General features: G+C 38.5%; 1 protein-coding gene across 6 annotated transcripts in view; it reads left to right on the forward strand.

Moving 5' to 3' along the window:
• Positions 1 to 17878, forward strand: part of synrg (synergin, gamma) — a 123333-nt gene that overhangs the window by 72394 nt on the left and 33061 nt on the right. For all 6 annotated transcript variants that reach the window (XM_063031394.1, XM_063031395.1, XM_063031398.1 and 3 more), the window contains one exon: positions 16141 to 16773. In XM_063031394.1, coding sequence (XP_062887464.1) covers positions 16141 to 16773 — 633 coding nt within the window. The remainder of the gene's footprint in view (positions 1 to 16140; positions 16774 to 17878) is intronic.

Below are 17878 nucleotides of genomic sequence, written 5' to 3' on the forward strand. Positions count from 1 at the left end.
AATAAGTCAACAAAGGGATACAGTGAACAGCTTTTGTTTTGAACGCCATCCGGACGGGTCATGTCATACATAATTATAATGAGGTAGGAGAAAGAAAACAGTGCAGAATATGGTGTTGCATTTACAGAGAAAGTGCAGTGCTGTTTAACAAATAAACTGTAAGGGCAATAATGAGGTAGACTGACAGATCAAAAATGAGTGGTAGTCTTATTGAAAGGTGATACTTCGGGGCTTGATGATGTTTTCCCATAGTATAGGAGAGGTCCATCGATTAATAGTGGGAAAGAAGCTGTTCTTGAGTCTGCTGGTTCGTGTGCTCTGGCTTTTGTATCTTTCACCCAATGAGAAAAGGTAGAGGAGAGAAGGACTGAGATGAGAGAGGTCCTTGACTTTCAAAATCCAAGTAAACTTATTATCAAAGTACATATAGGCCATCATATAGAACCCTGAGATTCATTTTCTTGTGGGCAATCACAGTAAATGTAAGAAACTCAATAGAGCCAATAAAAGACCGCACCTAACAGGACAACCAATCTGCAAAAAAGCAAGCTGTGCAAATACAAAAAGAAAGAAAAAATATATAAATAAATAAACAATAAATATCGAGAACATGCGATGAAGAGTCCTTGAAAGTGTGTCCAAAAGTTGTGGAACAGTTCAGTGATGGGGTGAATGAACTAATCCCCTCTGGTTGAGGGTTAGTAATCGTTCCTGAACCTGGTGGTGTGGGTCCTGAGGTTCCTGTACCTTATTCCTGATGGCAGCAGCAAGAAGAGAACATAGCCTGGATGATGGAGGGGTCCTTGATGATAGACGCTGCTTTCCTGCGACAGTGCTCTGTGTAGATGTGCTCAAATGTTTTAGGTGGCATGCCGAATCTTCGCAAACTTCTAAGAAAGTAGAGATGCTGCTCTGCTTTCTTCATAATGGCACTTGTGTGCTGGGTTTAGGACAGATCCTCTGAAATAATAACATTACGGAGTTTAAAGTTATTTACTCTGTCCACTTCTGATCCCCCGATGAGGACTGGGCTCATTGATCTTCGGTTTCCTCCTCCAGAAGTCAATAATTATTTCCTTGTTCTTGCTGACATTGAGTGAGAGTTGATGTTGTGGCACCACTCAGCCAGAGTTCCTGTATGCTGATTTGTTGCCACCATTGATTCTCTGTTAATGCCCTGACATATGTTAGCTGCTTTTCCGGGCAACGGGTTAAACGAGTGAGCAAAAAGAGATAAATGGAGAAATGGAAAGTTATTCCCTTTGGTAGGAAGAAGAAAAAAGCAAAGAGATCTGGCTATACTTGTACAGGAAACACTACATACGCATATGAAATTTTCACACTTATTGCAAGGGGAATGGAAGCAAAGATGTCTTGCTTCAATTGTACATTGCCTTGGTGAGGCCACATCTCCTCCACTGCATGCAGTTTTGGTCTGATTTAACTGTTTATAAGTGGGTGCATGGACTGCCCTGCCAGGTGTGATGGTAGAGGCAGATACATTAGGGACTTTTAAGAGACTCTTAGATAGGAACATGGATGAAAGAAACATGACGGGATATGTTGAAGGGAAGGGTTAGATTGATCTTAGAGTAGGTTAAAAGGTCGACACAACTTTGTGGGCAGAAGGGCCTGTACTGTGCTGTAATGTTCTATGTTATGTTAAAAGATGTCCTAGCCCTCAAGGCAATGCAAAGGAGATTGGTCAATTGTTTACCAGGAGGAAGAGTTTGAGGAAGAATTCAGTTAATTAAACCTATTGTATATTTTGTAGAGTGGTGGTCTTATTGAAAGATGATACTGAGGGTTTATGACAGGGCATATGCTTTGATGATGTTTTACCATAGTCCGTGAATCTGGAAAAAGAGAAGATACTTTTTGGATAAATGATTGCCTGTTTAAGATTAAAACAAGGAGGAATTTCCTTGAGATTCATGAATCTTTGGTATTCTTTACCCCGCAGAGTTTTGAATGCTGAAGCATGGCTGTGGAGATTGCGGAGGCATTAGCAATCATTTTTCAAAAGTCGATAGATTATGGCATGGTTCTGGAGGACTGGAAGATTGCAAATGTCACTCCGCTATTTAAGAAGGGGGCAAGGAAGCAAAATGGAAATTATAGACCTGTTAGCTTGACATCGGTGGTTGGGAAGTTGTTGGAGTCGATTGTCAAGGATGAGGTTACGCAGTACCTGGAGGCATATGACAAGATAGGCAGAACTCAGCATGGTTTCCTTAAAGGAAAATCCTGCCTGACAAACCTATTACAATTTTTTGAGGAAATTACCAGTAGGCTAGACAAGGGAGATGCAGTGGATGTTGTATATTTGGATTTTCAGAAGGCCTTTGACAAGGTGCCACACGTGAGGCTACTTAACAAGATAAGGGCCCCTGGAATTACGGGTAAGTTACATACGTGGATAGAGTGTTGGCTGATTGGCAGGAATCAGAGAGCAGGAATAAAGGGATCCTATTCTGGTTGGCTGCCGATTACCAGTGGTGTTCCACAAGGGTCCGTGTTAGGGCCACTTCTTTTTACATTGTACATCAACGATTTGGATTATGCAATAGATGGCTTTGTGGCTAAGTTTGCTGATGATACAAAGATAGGTGGAGGGGCCGGTAGTGCTGAGGAAACAGAGAGTCTGCAGAGAGACTTGGATAGATTGGAAGAACAGGCAAAGAAGTGGCAAATGAAATACAGTGTTGGAAAGTGTATGGTTATGCACTTTGGCAGAAGAAATAAACAGGCAGACTATTATTTAAATGGGGAGAGAATTCAAAGTTCTGAGATGCAACGGGACTTGGGAGTCCTCGTGCAGGATACCCTTAAGGTTAACTTCCAGGTTGAGTCGGTGGTGAAGAAGGCGAATGCAATGTTGGCATTCATTTCTAGAGGAATAGAGTATAGGAGCAGGGATGTGATGTTGAGGCTCTATAAGGCGCTGGTAAGACCTCAGTTGGAGTACTGTGGGCAGTTTTGGGCTCCTTATTTAAGAAAGGATGTGCTGACGTTGGAGAGGGTACAGAGAAGATTCACTAGAATGATTCCAGGAATGAGAGGGTTAACATATGAGGAACGTTTGTCCACTCTTGGACTGTATTCCTTGGAGTTTAGAAGAATGAGGGGAGACCTCATAGAAGCATTTCGAATGTTGAAAGGCATGGACAGAGTGGATGTGGCAAAGTTGTTTCCCATGATGGGGAGTCCAGTACGAGAGGGCATGACTTAAGGATTGAAGGGCGCCCATTCAGAACAGAGATGCGAAGGAATTTTTTTAGCCAGAGGGTGTTGGATCTAAGGAATTTGTTGCCACTGGTGGCAGTGGAGGCCAAGTCATTGGGTGTATTTAAGGCAGAGATTGATAGGTATCTGAGTAGCCAGGGCATCAAAGGTTATGGTGAGAAAGCGGTGGAGTGGGACTAAATGGGAGAATGGATCAGTTCATGATAAAATGGCAGAACAGACTTGATGGGCCGAATGGCTGACTTCTGTTCCTTTGTCTTATGGTCTTATATACTCAAGGCTGAGATGGATCAGTAGGGAAATAGAAAGTGATGGGGGTGGTGGTGGGTCAGACAGGATAGTGGAGCTGAGGCCAACAACCAGATCAGTCATGTGATTGAGGAATGAGCTGCGAACGGAAGTGGTAGATGTGGATTCGATTGAAACAGTTAAGAGAACCCTGGATAAGTTCATAGATGGGAGGGGTATAGAGAGCCATGGTCCACGTGTGGGTTGATGGAACTAGGCAGAATAACAGTTCACATGGATTAGATGGGTCAAAGGGTCTGGTTCTGTGCTAGGGTGTTCTGTGACTCTATGATCTTATTGACTGGCCAAGCAGGTTCCAAGGCCTTCTTGCAGTCATTTTTATATTAAGTGCTAATTCACAGTTAATGGGCAGTTAATCTTGCCCTTGATTTCCCCTTACAATGGAAATGTGTCTCTCTGGTCCATCCATCACTCTCCCTGTTATTAGTCATTTACCAATGTAATTACTATTTTAAGTTATCTTTCCCTGTTAATGAAGGATCAACATGTTGTGTAAATTGTCCCAATTAGGTTCCTGACACTTTTCACAAAGCCAAGTAACTGGATTGATATTAATTTGTGGCCTTTTGATATTGCTTCCAGTCACCTAGTCTCCTCTGATGAAAATCAACTTCCATACGGGCCATTGGACTACCTCGGTAGTGTTTGAATCTTAACATAGATCACTAAGGGCTGAACTGTTATGGACAAAGTCCTGGCTAGCCCACAGCTAGTAATATATCACTGTGTTGTAGTATTTTTGAAAGTGCAGTGGATGGAGGGCTGGGCCAGGAAGCTACATTGAGCAGGGAAATTTGCAGGGTTGTAAATTTTGATCCAAACCTTGTTTTTTAATGCTTGAACATTGGGCTAGATGTTTAATAGGGGAGGAAACAGTATTGTCTAATCTGGCTATCTTGGTTGATAAAGGACGAGACGTTCAGAGGAAATTAAGAGGGAAACTGTAAATTAAACATCGTCATATTTAGAGAACATTAGACTAAAAGTGATGTTATTTGAAGAACTATAGATTTAAAACCACGTTATTTGGAAATTAAAAACAATATTATTTGGAGAACTGGAGATTAAAAGTATTTTTTAGCCTGAACCAAATTTAACTATGTGGCTCCATGTGGCATAGTTCCTGGGCCTTTGGTTGTTTCATGCATGGCGTGATGTCAGGCTTGTATAATTCTGCTCAGGTTTAGACCTTGAATGTTGCGGCAAGTGTGTTTATTATAGAATATCTTGTAAGTGTAATTAAAGACTGTCTTAACATTGTAGAAATAGTATTATTGTTATAGATTGATATGATGACAGTGCAATCTATTTAAATTATATGGTAACTAAATCTGTTAAATTGAAATTCTTATATGGTATTATTTATTTTGCTTATTCCAAATTACTGAATAACTCAAAGATAGCTGAATTAACAGGTAGCATAGTGGATAGCACAGTGTTTTACAGTACCAGTGACCCGGGTTCATTTCTCACCATTGCCTGTAAGGAGTTTGTACGTTCTCCCCATGACTGCGTGGATTTCCTCCGGGTGCTCTGGTTTCCTCCCACAGTCCAAAGACATATAGGTTGGTTGGTCCCATTATCCCAGGCTTAGGCTAGGGTTAAATTGGTGGTTGCTGGGTGGTGCAGCTTGGAGGTGCCAGAAAGGTCAATTTTGTGATGTATCTCAATAAGTAAATAAAAATTTCTTAATGCAATAGCTGAGCTTGATACAAAACAATAACATTTACAAATCTGCATTGTGAATTCCTTGAAATGAGGGAAACTTGTACTGAACATTGCACAGAACTATTTATTTTTCAAAATGAAGTATCATGTAATCTATCAAAGATGAAACAATTTTTTTTACCCAGCTAGACCAGGTTCAATCCAGTAATCTAATGGTTTAGTTTTTTTAAATAGATTGCATTGCATATGTAGTCAGTAATGGAATCGAATGACTTTTAGCTTGTTTCAGAATAATGAAGCTTTGAAGTTTATGGATGCATCCACACACATGGGTATCAAATTGTCACACAGGTAACATTCTACACCACACTTCAAACAGAGTATAGGCAAAAGAGAATGGAGGCACTCCCACCAATTCAAAGTATCTTCATCAAATTGTCACGCTGTTAAGTTTTATATAACAAAAAAAGTAACCTAGACTAGCGATTAATTGATCCATTTTTTTTTCTCGTTAAAACAAAGAAGTGTAGGATAAATTCCTCTTGTCACTGGGTTGCACACAGTCCGAACTTCAAACAGATAAAAAAAATGTGCTGTGCCTACTATGATAGTTCTACCCTCACAGTCAGATTTATGAGATGTCGCTTATCACATATTATAAAATATTCATGGTAATTTCTTGATTCCAATAACATTGTAAAAACCCAGCTCAGGAAACAACTGATTAATAGCAAGTGTGGACAACTGAATTAAGGAAACTATGACAGTTGGAGTATTGTCATGCTGAGGACTGGCAAAATACTTCTTTTTCTCATGCTGTCATATTACAAATGAAAGAGAAAAGCAAATAGTATAGAATTGGTTCTGAATTGTATTTCTACTCTTACCTTCATCTGACTCTTGAGAATTGTGAATCTGCCAGACTATACTAAGGGCTTTTTCACTTAAGCTTGAAATTGAAGAAGTGAATTATTTATAAGCATTGTGTCAGTAGATCTAAGCGTTGCAGTTTTGTGAAAATGTTGTTTTTATATGAAAAAAAACAGAAGTGGTCCCAGTACCAGAATGCTGTAATAACCATGGTTTAGCAACCTGCCCAGTGTTGCTTACTGTGGTCTTGAATAATTCACAGTGTTTATTGACAATATACAAAGAAATTACAAGCCTTAAGAATCAAAACATTCCCGTAAAGAAAGGGACCATTTAGAGTCCAATCTTTGTATGCCTAAGGATAATAAAAAGGCACCTATAGTACCTGATAAGTTGGTAAAAACATCTTTATTTTAATCGGTTAGGAAAATGTTGCACAAGTACTGTACATAAACTAGTACTGAGCAACACCTCCCCCACACACCCACTCTCTGCACTTCACTATGTGTAAATTTTAGATTAAATACCACTTTGACTAATTACTCTGAAGTTGAATTGCACATTTGTCTTTTTGATCATGTATGACTATTGGTGAATGAGCAAGTTTACAGAACCAAAATGATTGAATGAGAAGAACAGCACTTGATTTTGTTTTGACTTTGCAGCTGAGCTTAAGTTAAAAGTAATACCTCATACTGACTAAATGTAAATAATGTGTAAGCTTTAAAAAGGTCCTCCACATTTGTCAAATTAATTTCCTGGTGGATGCAATTGAAGCCAAAATTTTCAAATATTTCAAAGCAAACAGCAGATGTGTTAGAAAGAGAATTGCCAATGGGCAGGGATTTAGGTATTTACAATAAAAATCATACCTATTGTATTAAAGTTCTCAGAGTAGATGAGAAATTGGCAAACAACTTCCTGTGTGGAAGCAGGCTTAACTTGTTTTTGAATGCATGGACGATTAAAACTAAAAGCTACATGAAACTAACAATAAATATTATGATCCGATAGAAAAGGATCTACATTCATTAACTTCCTTTATTTTGTTTTATAATTGATTCTCGCTTACAGAGTATCTGTGATTTGAAGAGGCAATAAATGTTTTTGACTTGCAGTGTACTGTTTTGTATTCTCACTCAACTGTCCAGGAACTGTTTTAAGGGACTGTGTTTTAGACAATATAAGCCTTCTCTGTCTTGTGCTATTGTGCCTGAACACATTATTAGTGAGATAAACCATTACTTGTAGGAAGTTTTAGCAGTATTGAACTATGTTCTCCATACTTACCACAAGAATGCTCTGTAACTAGTGTTTTGTTTTGCATTATCTATTATTTAAAACCAACACAAATAACAAAGGTTTTAGGCACGTCATTATCAAAACAGAACCCAGAGACAATCATATGTTGGATTCTGAATATTAACCTGTTTTTTTTTGCAATTAAAAATCTGTCTTATCAATGGAACTGTTGCCAAAATATGTTTCTACTACTTACTGTTGAAGATGCAAACTATTCTGAACCATTCTACCCATAATGCGTGAAGAATTATCATATCTGAGCTGAAAATAGGGTTAGATTCATTTTAATCATTTTCTTTGGTTTCATGTTTACCCTTTCTGTATCTAACAAAAAAAATCTGTATAACTTTCTTTGTTTCACATCAGTACCATTGACATCTTAATCCTGTACAGTTGAGTCCATATAAAGGCGCACCTGCTGAAAGCATAGAGTCCCATTTTACACTATCCATTGAATTTCTGATCTAAGTATAGCCCAGTGATATATGCCAACATCCCTGATCAGCAGTGTTGGTCATGTCTTTATCAAGACTCAACTGCATTCCAATAGATTTATATTACTGCTTTTTGTAATGAAGTGCAATCTCTTGTATAAAAATGCTTAATGCTTTAAAAGACCTTCTACCTGAATTTGCCTTCTTAAACTTTCCTTTCTGTACTTTGCTCTGTTTGCAGAAGTATTGCATGTGAAGTCTAATCTGTATTTTAAATAGCTGTTACACTCTGTAATGTATAACTACTGCATATAGTATTTTCTGACTTTATTCTGAAGTGGCATCTTGCTAATAAACATTGATCTTTGAATATTTGGTGGTGTAATGTCATGTTGACTTGCCATAACTAAAAGTGCCCAAATTAAGTTGCAGGTGCCCTATTTGCCAAACCAATGCAAAGGTTCAGAAATGTACCTATAACCAACCAAAAATATGCAATGCACTGACTATAACATATCAAAACCTTTCTTAAACAAATCATAAATCTCAAATCATTTTGACTATAAAAGGCTGTATGATTTAAATGATATAACTATGTTAAGATACTGTGCATTCTTCTAAGTCAGTAGTAGAAAGTGGCCTCCAGTTATATCCCACCTCTGACTACCCCCCCCCCCACCCGTGGCTGTTCAGTCAAGTTGGATAATGTTCATTTGAGCTGAACTTGTTGACGTCCCATGATGATGCTCACTGACAAAATTTTAAGGAATCTTCTATTATTGCATTTGTGTTCCTCTCTCTCAATATTTTTCCTTGCTTTTTACATTTCTGTCTGTATATCCACTTAGTCATTGTCATATTTCTTCCCTGTGTATATCTTCAAAACCATGTATTATGTGTCTCTCTGATCTTTCTTTGACGAGCCTCCTCTCCTCTGTCCCATGTCCTTATCTCTCACTCTGTATATGTCTTAGCACATGAACCTTTGCTGATTTACTCAGTCTGTAACTTTCTGTTCTCCTTGGTACTTGCCTAACTTTTGTTATTTCTCATAACTATTCTACAATCGCTCTGATTGATCCATGTGATTTAATCCAATATCATTTAAAGTTTTGTGCTAAAGTTGAAGGCATGCGGAAGGAAGATAAGAGACAGGGGCCAGAATCCATGAAGGTAATGCATTGTATGAGTGTGAAAGCACCTGGGGGCTTGTTTTGGGAGAAGGAGAATAGAGGCATGAGAAGAGCAGTCTGGAAACATCTTTCTTCTACAGTAGATCTAACCAATTCCAAAGCAATATGGGAGCACCTGAAAGGATGCCACAAAGGTTCATCTGGAAGTATGTGTTCATCTCTTTTGGGGCAAAAATGGAATTTCTGGGTTTGGGAGCCAGCATGACATAGCTCAAAGCTAATTTCCGAGGTTACAAATTAATGTGGAGAACCAGGGAAAGTGGTAAAATTTGGGCATGGAGATTATTGTTATGGGATTAGAACATGGTGCTGGAAATAACAGTGGGGACAGGCTCTCGAGCATTAAAGTCATATAACTACTGCATTAGCATCTGCAGATTTAGAATATACAAGTAGAAGGGAAACCCCAGTGTTACTGTCCACAGGCTATTCTTGGGAGGGATCTGAGCCCTAGCAATATATAAAGAGCCTGGAATTACATGAGAAGTAGAACCTCTTGCCAGCTTAAAAACTTCTGAATATAGATTTCCAATCATCTGGATGCCCCTCAGTGTCATATGATTGTTTTAAATGCATTAAAAAGTCACATGAACATTGCTATTACACTTTTCAACAAATGAAAGATTGGCATACATCCAAGGCCGGGTGGCACCCTTGAAAAGAGGAACAGGATGAACTTTTCAGATAATATTCTATAATATTTTATAAGAAACATGCATGACATTCACAAGTGTCTTGGCTTATTCATTTATAAATTCACCAAATTAAAAATCAATTTGATAAATGGCTAAACATTACTTCCAGAGGGACAGTGACTACTGATTGGTGTGATCAGGCTTTCAACTTCCTCATAAAAAAAATTGTGCACAGAAAATAGAAATGAAAATGAATCGTGTTTAGACCTGGGACTGCCTTTACTCTAAAATATTTCTTTATTCTATTATGGTAAAACACACAAAGATTATAAATAAATGCAGTTAAATTTCTCCTGCATGGGTAACAGTTGGGCACATCATTTGCACTGTCAACAGCATTTCCAAGTGTTTTGTTGTACTAGTTGTCCTGTAATCTTATAAAGAAAATCCATGTGAGTAATTCTACAATTCCATAATAAAAATATAGAAAATACTGCTAATAGTTAACAGGTTGGGCAGCTTCTGTGGAGACAAGTAGAGTTAACTTTACAGACATTTCATCAGACCTTTCATTGAACTTAACTGTTTCTCCCTTCATAGATGTTGCCCGACCTGTTAAGTATTTTAGTGTTTGTGTCTTTTTATATTTCAAGCATACTCAAGTTATTGTTTTCCACAATTCCATAGTTATTCCTGATGTTGGGGGAGTCCAGAACCAGAGGCCACAGTTTAAGAATAAGGGGTAGACAATTTAGAATGGAGTTGAGGAAAAACTTTTTCACACAGAGGGTTGTGGTTCTGTGGAATGCTCTGCCGCAGAAGGCAGTGGAGGCCAATTCTCTGGATTCTTTCAAGAAAGAGTTAGATAGAGCTCTTAAAGATAGCGGAGTGAAGGGATATGGGGAGAAGGCAGGAAAAGGGTACTGATTGTGGATGATCAGCCATGATCACAGTGAAATAGTGGAGCTGGCTTGAAGGGTTGAATGGCCTACTCCTGCACCTATTGTCTATCGTCTATTATCTATTCAGTTGTACCCGTGTAGACCATTTTCTGTAATACACAGCATGAATTTTGCTGCATTTTTGCAATGAAATTGCAACTGAACATTTTAGCATTTGGCTGCCCATTGTTAATTGCATATTTTTTGTGGGAGAATAAATTACCTTATATTCAAGGTTTCTCTCCCCACCCAACTATTCCCAGAGTAAACTTGGAAAATTAGCTTTTATCTATGTTGTGATATTCAATTTATAATATAGCTATAACAATATTGATATTACAAATATTCACAGAAGTTATCCATTGTGAATTTATAATTTCAAAACGGCCTCCCACCTTTGGTTGCATTTCTTATTTGGCTTAACACTTGAAAGGAGTTATTGCTAAAGTTCAAATAAAGTATGTATACGTCACTTGCGATTCAGTTTCTTGCAGGCATTCACAGTAGAACAGAGAAATACTATATAACCAATGAAAAACTACACATAAGAACTGACAACCAATGTCCATAGGAAGACAGACTGTACAAATACAATAAATAATACTGAGATCGTAAGTTGTAGAGTCCTTGAAAGTGAGTCTATAAGGTTCAAGTACATTTATTATCAAAGTATATACATTATCCAATTAAAATTCATCTCCTTCCAGGCAAAGAAACCCAAAAGAACCCTTAAAAAAAGACCGTCAAACACCCAGTGTGCAGAGAGGATAAAAAAATTGTGCAAACGATAAAAGTAAGCGAGTAGCATTCAGAATGGAAGTGAGTCCATGAAGCCTGGGATGCTTGGAGCAGGCCACAATCTCCGTCTCAGTTCAGTGCACAGCCAAGTAAACATCACAGGGCCCACAGGCACAAAGCCTGGAGCAGCCAGGGTCTATAGGTTGGGCAGTCAGTTCAGTGTTGAGCTTATTCCGGAGCCTGATGGTTTTTAGTTTCTAAACGTCATCTGCCCACTGGAAACTGCAAAATCAGAGGGAGAATTGTTTTTAAATGATTCTGAACATGTTTCACTATCCAATTCTCACCAACAATGCTAAAAGACAGCAAATTGATTGCTGCATTTATTTTGATAGGTAGAACATAGCACAAGGGAGATTAGGGTGTTCCCCTGGGTTATTACAAATGTTTTAATAACTGTCAAATATATGATAACGGGTCTTTTAATTATATAATTAAGTGAATTGTGTTAACTGTTGGAAAAAAGAATGCCTTTTGTTATACTGGAAGTGTTGGATTAGCCAGCTGTTTTGCATTCAAGCAGGCTCCTTGTTTGCAAGATGGAGGGGAGGGAGATTCTGTCTATCCCAGTCTTGCTTTTTTTTACTGGTAGATTCTGTAAATGTCTGTGGTATTCAAAGAATTGCAATAAGAGTTAAATAACTGGCAAAATCTTTCTCACTGAATGTTAGAAGATAACTTGATTTCTCACTGTAAATAACCATGACCAAGAAAATATAATTTTACCACCATTTTTTAGATGACCATCCACTGTGCTGTTCTTTGAGACCTAGCTGGAGGTGTCCTTGTTCTTCAATATATACTTTATTTTCATCTTTCCTCTGCTCTTCTCACATCTGTCCCACATACATTCGGTAACCAGCTGATCAAAGTCAAAGCTGTGTTTGTCATATGCAAATTAGATGTGTAAGAGGTGTAATAAAAAACTTACTTGCAGCAGTATCACAGGCACATGGCATCATATAAGCAGCATTCACAATAAATTATACACAACTTTTACAAGAAAGAACAATTAGAATTTTAAAAAAAGTATTTTAGTGTAAAGTGATCATAGTGTTAAAGCAATTAGGGTTGTGCAAGTTGCTTCAAGAACCAAACGGTTGAAGGAAGGAATTCTTGAAGCTAGTAGTGTTGGACTTCAGGCTTCTTCATCTCCTGCCTCTGGTAGCCACGAGAAAATGGCATGGCCCGGGTGGTACGGATCTTCACGATGGATCTTGACTTCCGGAGGCAGTGCGTTCCATAGGAACTACAAGAAGTGGGGAGCAATGTGCCCGTGATGGTATGTTCTCATCTGACTAGATAGGATCTGGCAACAATTGAGAAACTTGACTTGGAATATCAAAGAGCACTGGAATTTCAACTGCTAGTGCAGCTCAATGTTAGTTCTGAGCTATCCCCATATCAATAATTTCAGACAACACACATAAAAGTTGCTGGTGAATGCAGCAGGCCAGGCAGCATCTATAGGAAGAGGTACAGTCAATATTTTGGGCCGAGACCCTTCGTCAGGTCTCAGCCCGAAACGTGGAATGTACCTCTTCCTAGAGATGCTGCCTGGCCTGCCTTCACCAGCAACTTTTATGTGTGTTGCTTGAAATCCAGCATCTGCAGGTTTCCTCGTGTTTGCATCAATAATTTCAGAATCAGGTCTGATATCACTGACGTACCGTGTATCAGGTCTGATATCACTGACGTACCGTGTATCCGGTCTGGTATCACTGACGTACTGTGTATGAGGTCTGATATCACTGACGTACTGTATAGAGTGACATTTGTTGTTTTGCAGCAGTACAACAAATAGCAACTACGTATACAAGAGCAAAAAATAGTGAGGTAGTGTTCATGGGTCGGTTCTTTATCTTCAGAAATCTGATGGCAGAGGGAAAGAAACTGTTTCTAAAACGTTGAGTGCATGTCTTCAGGCTCCTGTACCACCTCATTGATGAGAAGAGGACATGTCCTAGGTGGTGGGGGCGAGGTCTTTAATGCTGGATACCTCCTTTATGAGGCATTGCCTTTTGAAGATGTCTTCAATGGTGGGGAGGCTAGCGCCCATAATGTAGCTGGTTGAGCTTGCAACTCAATGTCATTGCAATACACTGATTATATTCTGAATCTTTATACGTTGTTGGTAGCTGATAGCCAGTAGCATTAGGTTAGTAAGAATTAGTCACTGTATAAAGTATGATCTTTCACTGAGAAACTGCTTCAGTAGGATCATGGTAGTCCCCAGAAGACCTTGTATTGTTGTGGACAACTCAGTTCAAATCTCATCAGAGCATTAGCGGAATTTAAATTCAAGTCATTCCAAAGCTGGGTGATAACTGGATTAGTAATAGTGACAAAAAAAAACTACCATATCTACCGTATGGAAAACCTATTAGGTTTAATAGTGTCCGGGGAAGAAAACTGCCTGCCCTTATCTCGTGTGGTCTAGGTGTAGTTAATCCTTGCTCTCTGCAGTGGCCCAACATGGACCGTTAGAGATGGATGCTAAGTGCTAGTCTTCAGAGTAATATTCAAGTCCCAGGAAAACATAAATGTAAAGAGCTGTACCTATTTTAGTCTCTAACAAGTTGTATTTTTGATTGAACGGCCTACTCAAAAGCAGTTGTTACATATACTCAGTGGCCGTTGTATTTGGTACAGAGTGCATGTGTATGGTCTGCTGTTGTAGCCCATCTACTCCAAGGTTCGATGTGCTGTGCCTTCAGAGATGCTATTCTGCACACCATTGTCATAACGCGTGGTTATTAGAGTTACTGTCACCTTCTTGTCAGCTTGAACCAGTCTGGCCATTCTCCTCTAAACTCTCATTAACAAGGCATTTTCACCTGCAGAACTGCTGCTCACTGATGTTCAATGTTTTCGCACCATTCTCTGTAAACTCTAGAGACTGTTGTGCATGAAAATCCCAGGAGATCAGCAATTCTGATATACTCAAACCACCCCGTCTGGCACCAACAATCATTCCACAGTCAAAGTCACTGAGATCACATTTCTTTCCATTCTGATGTTTGATTTGAACAACAACTGAACCTTGTGACTCTATCTGCATGCTTTTCTGCATTGAGTTGCTGCCACGTCACTAGTTGATTAGATTATTGCATTAATGAGCAGGTGTGTAATTGTACCTAAAGTGGCCACTGAGTGTAAATACAGACAGGAAAATAAATAATGTAAAACCTGGGTAGTGCTTTAACTGATTGAAGAACATCTTTATGCAAATAAACATTGCCAGATCAAGCAATGATGAATGTCTGAGTTTCAAGCACTTCTATACAGAATAATGTTTTTGATTAGATATTCCCAATGGCGAGTGAAGCTTCTTACAAAGAGTTCTGCTTCTAAAGTTGACAACAAGGTTTGCAGTTGAAATGTAACAAAACTGTAATCAGTTGTATTCAAAGCAGTTGAATTTTTATCGTGTTAATGATGCTGTTTGCAAGTTTTTGTTTTTGTGCAACAGTACTAATTTATTCTGACCATCACTGTTGGCAATCAACAGCATTTGCTGCAGATTTCGCTCCAGATCTTGTCAAGAAGCTGACCTTTCTTTGCAGACTAATGCCAGCAGCATCAAAAACCATAGAAATCTGTTTCTGACAGTGCAGGAAATTAAACGTAGGATTTTTTTTTGAAAAATGACTAATGACTTTATTTGGTCTGTGAGTTATATTGATCTTTACTTAGTAAATGGCAATCATGTCATGAATTTTATTTTTGTTCACCATTTCCGATGCTGTAAAAAAAACTGTGTGATGAAGTTGGTTGAATGACTTGTTTGTAGAGGCCTCCTATTAATAACTTAAACTAAATGCTAGGGTGGAGGGGAGTGGCTGTGGCCAAAGACGACTGTCTTTGTCTTCAGCTTGGTCAAGATCAGGAATTTGCTGAGTGGGATGTCGTGGGCGCATACCATTCCATGACACCAAACACTGGAGCTCCACTGTGTAATGGTATCCAGTAATAATGTGTTTAAATTCTGGTTGTGTACAGTTTCTTCGGCTGTCTAGCCTGAACCAGTCTAAAAATAGTCAGGAGTTTAACCAGTTGAAATGCAGAATTCCTTTTCAAATCACAGTATCTTGTCATATCTCTACTGTTGGTTGCCTGTTACAAGTTGTCACAGCCCATAGCATATGCAAAATGGCTAAGAATTAACAGACCATGCTTGATTTGTGAGAGCAGCAGTTAAGGGAATATTGATGACACATGCAGGTTATAACCTGTGCTACGCTTCAGCTTTACAGAACTGAAGCTAACTGTCAAATCTACTTCACTCTTAATTTAGAGAACCACTATCTTTAACACCAGCGACTCCAGGCCCATGGAAAGAGAATAGATATTCGATAACTTAAGACAAGTCTCTCTACCTCTTAAAGGTTTTTGTTGGCAAGTCAACTGGAAAATAAATGCTAAAAGCCATGCATCAGCAAAGGCAAAAAAGTATTAATCAATTCTGACAAATTCTTTTAATTTCCTGCAGCAGATGTAAGTCAGACTTCTGAAAATCATAGAACATATTAACAATAGCGTTGAGGTCTATTTCAAGTAAATGAGTTTATTGAAGTGCAAATACACTGCAGGGGCAAGCATGCACTGATCAGTTTCAGACCTTTGCAGTATTTTTTTTACAGTTAAATAATTATTACTTAAAAGCTGACTTTCTACCAAATTATAGTAATTCTTTAAAATTCACAGTATAAGGTCAGTGATCAGAATTCACTGTTTCTTTCAGATGTGGATGACTTTAAGTTTGACCCGTTTGGTAACTTCAGCAATGGCTCGGCAGTGAGCAGCTTGACCAGTTATGATTGGTCTGAGAAAGAGGACCCTGGCTCCCAGATTAAGAAGCAGCCATCGTACTTTTTTAATCCAGAAAGCAGATCCTTATCCTCCACATCAGTGCTACAGAAGAAAGAAACTTCTTTCGGCAGCTCTGAGAACATCACTATGACAACTGTCTCCACGGTAACCACATTCTCAGCTGAGGATGCAAGCTCCCATCATAAGTTTGATGCCTTTAGAGACTTCAAAGATACTGCAGAGCAGACCAAAGAGAAAAAGGAAAGTTGTAATACTGACTTTGGGGATATTACAATTACTTCATCTAGGGGGGGAGAGATTACAGAGCCTAATGTGGCAGAATCAACCCTGGGTGACGCAGAACAAAGTACTGAGGACCCCGTCACAAATGGGGCTTCCTCTGAAGAAACAAAAACTGAAACCTTTGATGAATTTGGAGAATTTCAAAGTGAAAAGCCCAAAATTAGTAAATTTGATTTTCTAATGGCTAGTTCCCAGGGAAAGATGAAATCCAGCGAAGAGATGATCAAGAGTGAGATGGAAACATTTGACCTTTCTGTACAAGGTACGTAGTGACAGTCTGTATCTAGTCCTAAATTGATATGGTAATATTACTACCTAAACTCAAAATTGGCTTTTGCAAAAGCATGTACTTGGTGAAAAGAAAATTTAGATTTCTGGGAAAAAATGTTCAAATTTTAAAACTACAGTTAGTTGTATTGCCTGTTTTGAGTTTACAAAGAGCAACTTTATAAACTTGTGTACTAACCTACTTCAAGGAATTATTGAATATTTTATGCACTGAGTTTCCTTCTCAATGACATCATTAACAGCAGCTTATATTTATGTATCTTTAAAGTAGGATATGTCCCAGGGTTCTTCATAGATGCCAGATTGAAGAAGGTATAATTAAGAGGGGTGATTGTTCATTTGGGAAAAGGTGAATTTTAATGGAGAATTTTAAGAATGATGAGAGAGAATGTTTAAAGAAGGTTTTCAGAGAGTGGATCTTAGGTTTCCAAAGGCATGCTCACTAGCTGAAGTTTTCTCCTTTGTAGAGCCAAATTCTTCTTCCTGTTCCCTCAAGCCATCACCAACCTGTGAAAGTCAACATTTCTCAAGATTGCCAGTGTTAAATCTGTACATTTGCAGTCAAATCCATTCCTGAGATTCTGCAACATTTCCATGTTTTTAAAAAAATGCATTTTGCTTTCTACTCTGACATTTCAGAGAGTTGGGTAAAAAGGTTGGTCAGTACAAGATATTCACAGAAGAAAAATATTCCATTAGAGATTGAGATCTCAGGGAGATTCTTGACCTACAGTGAAATCCAGCTGTCTATATCAAAATTCTCAATATGTCTAAATAATTGGCACATTTTTAAAACTCATGGTGTCTAATTGTTAAATCTGATTCTCAGTTAAGTACTCCTGGCTTTTATGAGTAGAGGGGATTTGTTAATGTTGCTGACAAAAGCCTTGAATGAGAGCTCCCTTTCCTGTGATCACGTATTTAGTAAAACTCCAATAATCTATCTAATTCAGAAATCCTGGTGGTCTATCTTCTAACTCATTCATGAGTCTAGGATGTAAGTTGGACTTCCAGAGCACAAGTATACAGACACAGCTGGGGGGTGGGGTGCACAGTATGGTCAGGCCTAAGCTCCGAAG

The sequence above is a fragment of the Mobula hypostoma genome, chromosome 23 (genome assembly GCF_963921235.1).
Source record: "Mobula hypostoma chromosome 23, sMobHyp1.1, whole genome shotgun sequence".
Classification (NCBI taxonomy): Eukaryota; Metazoa; Chordata; class Chondrichthyes; order Myliobatiformes; family Myliobatidae; genus Mobula; species Mobula hypostoma.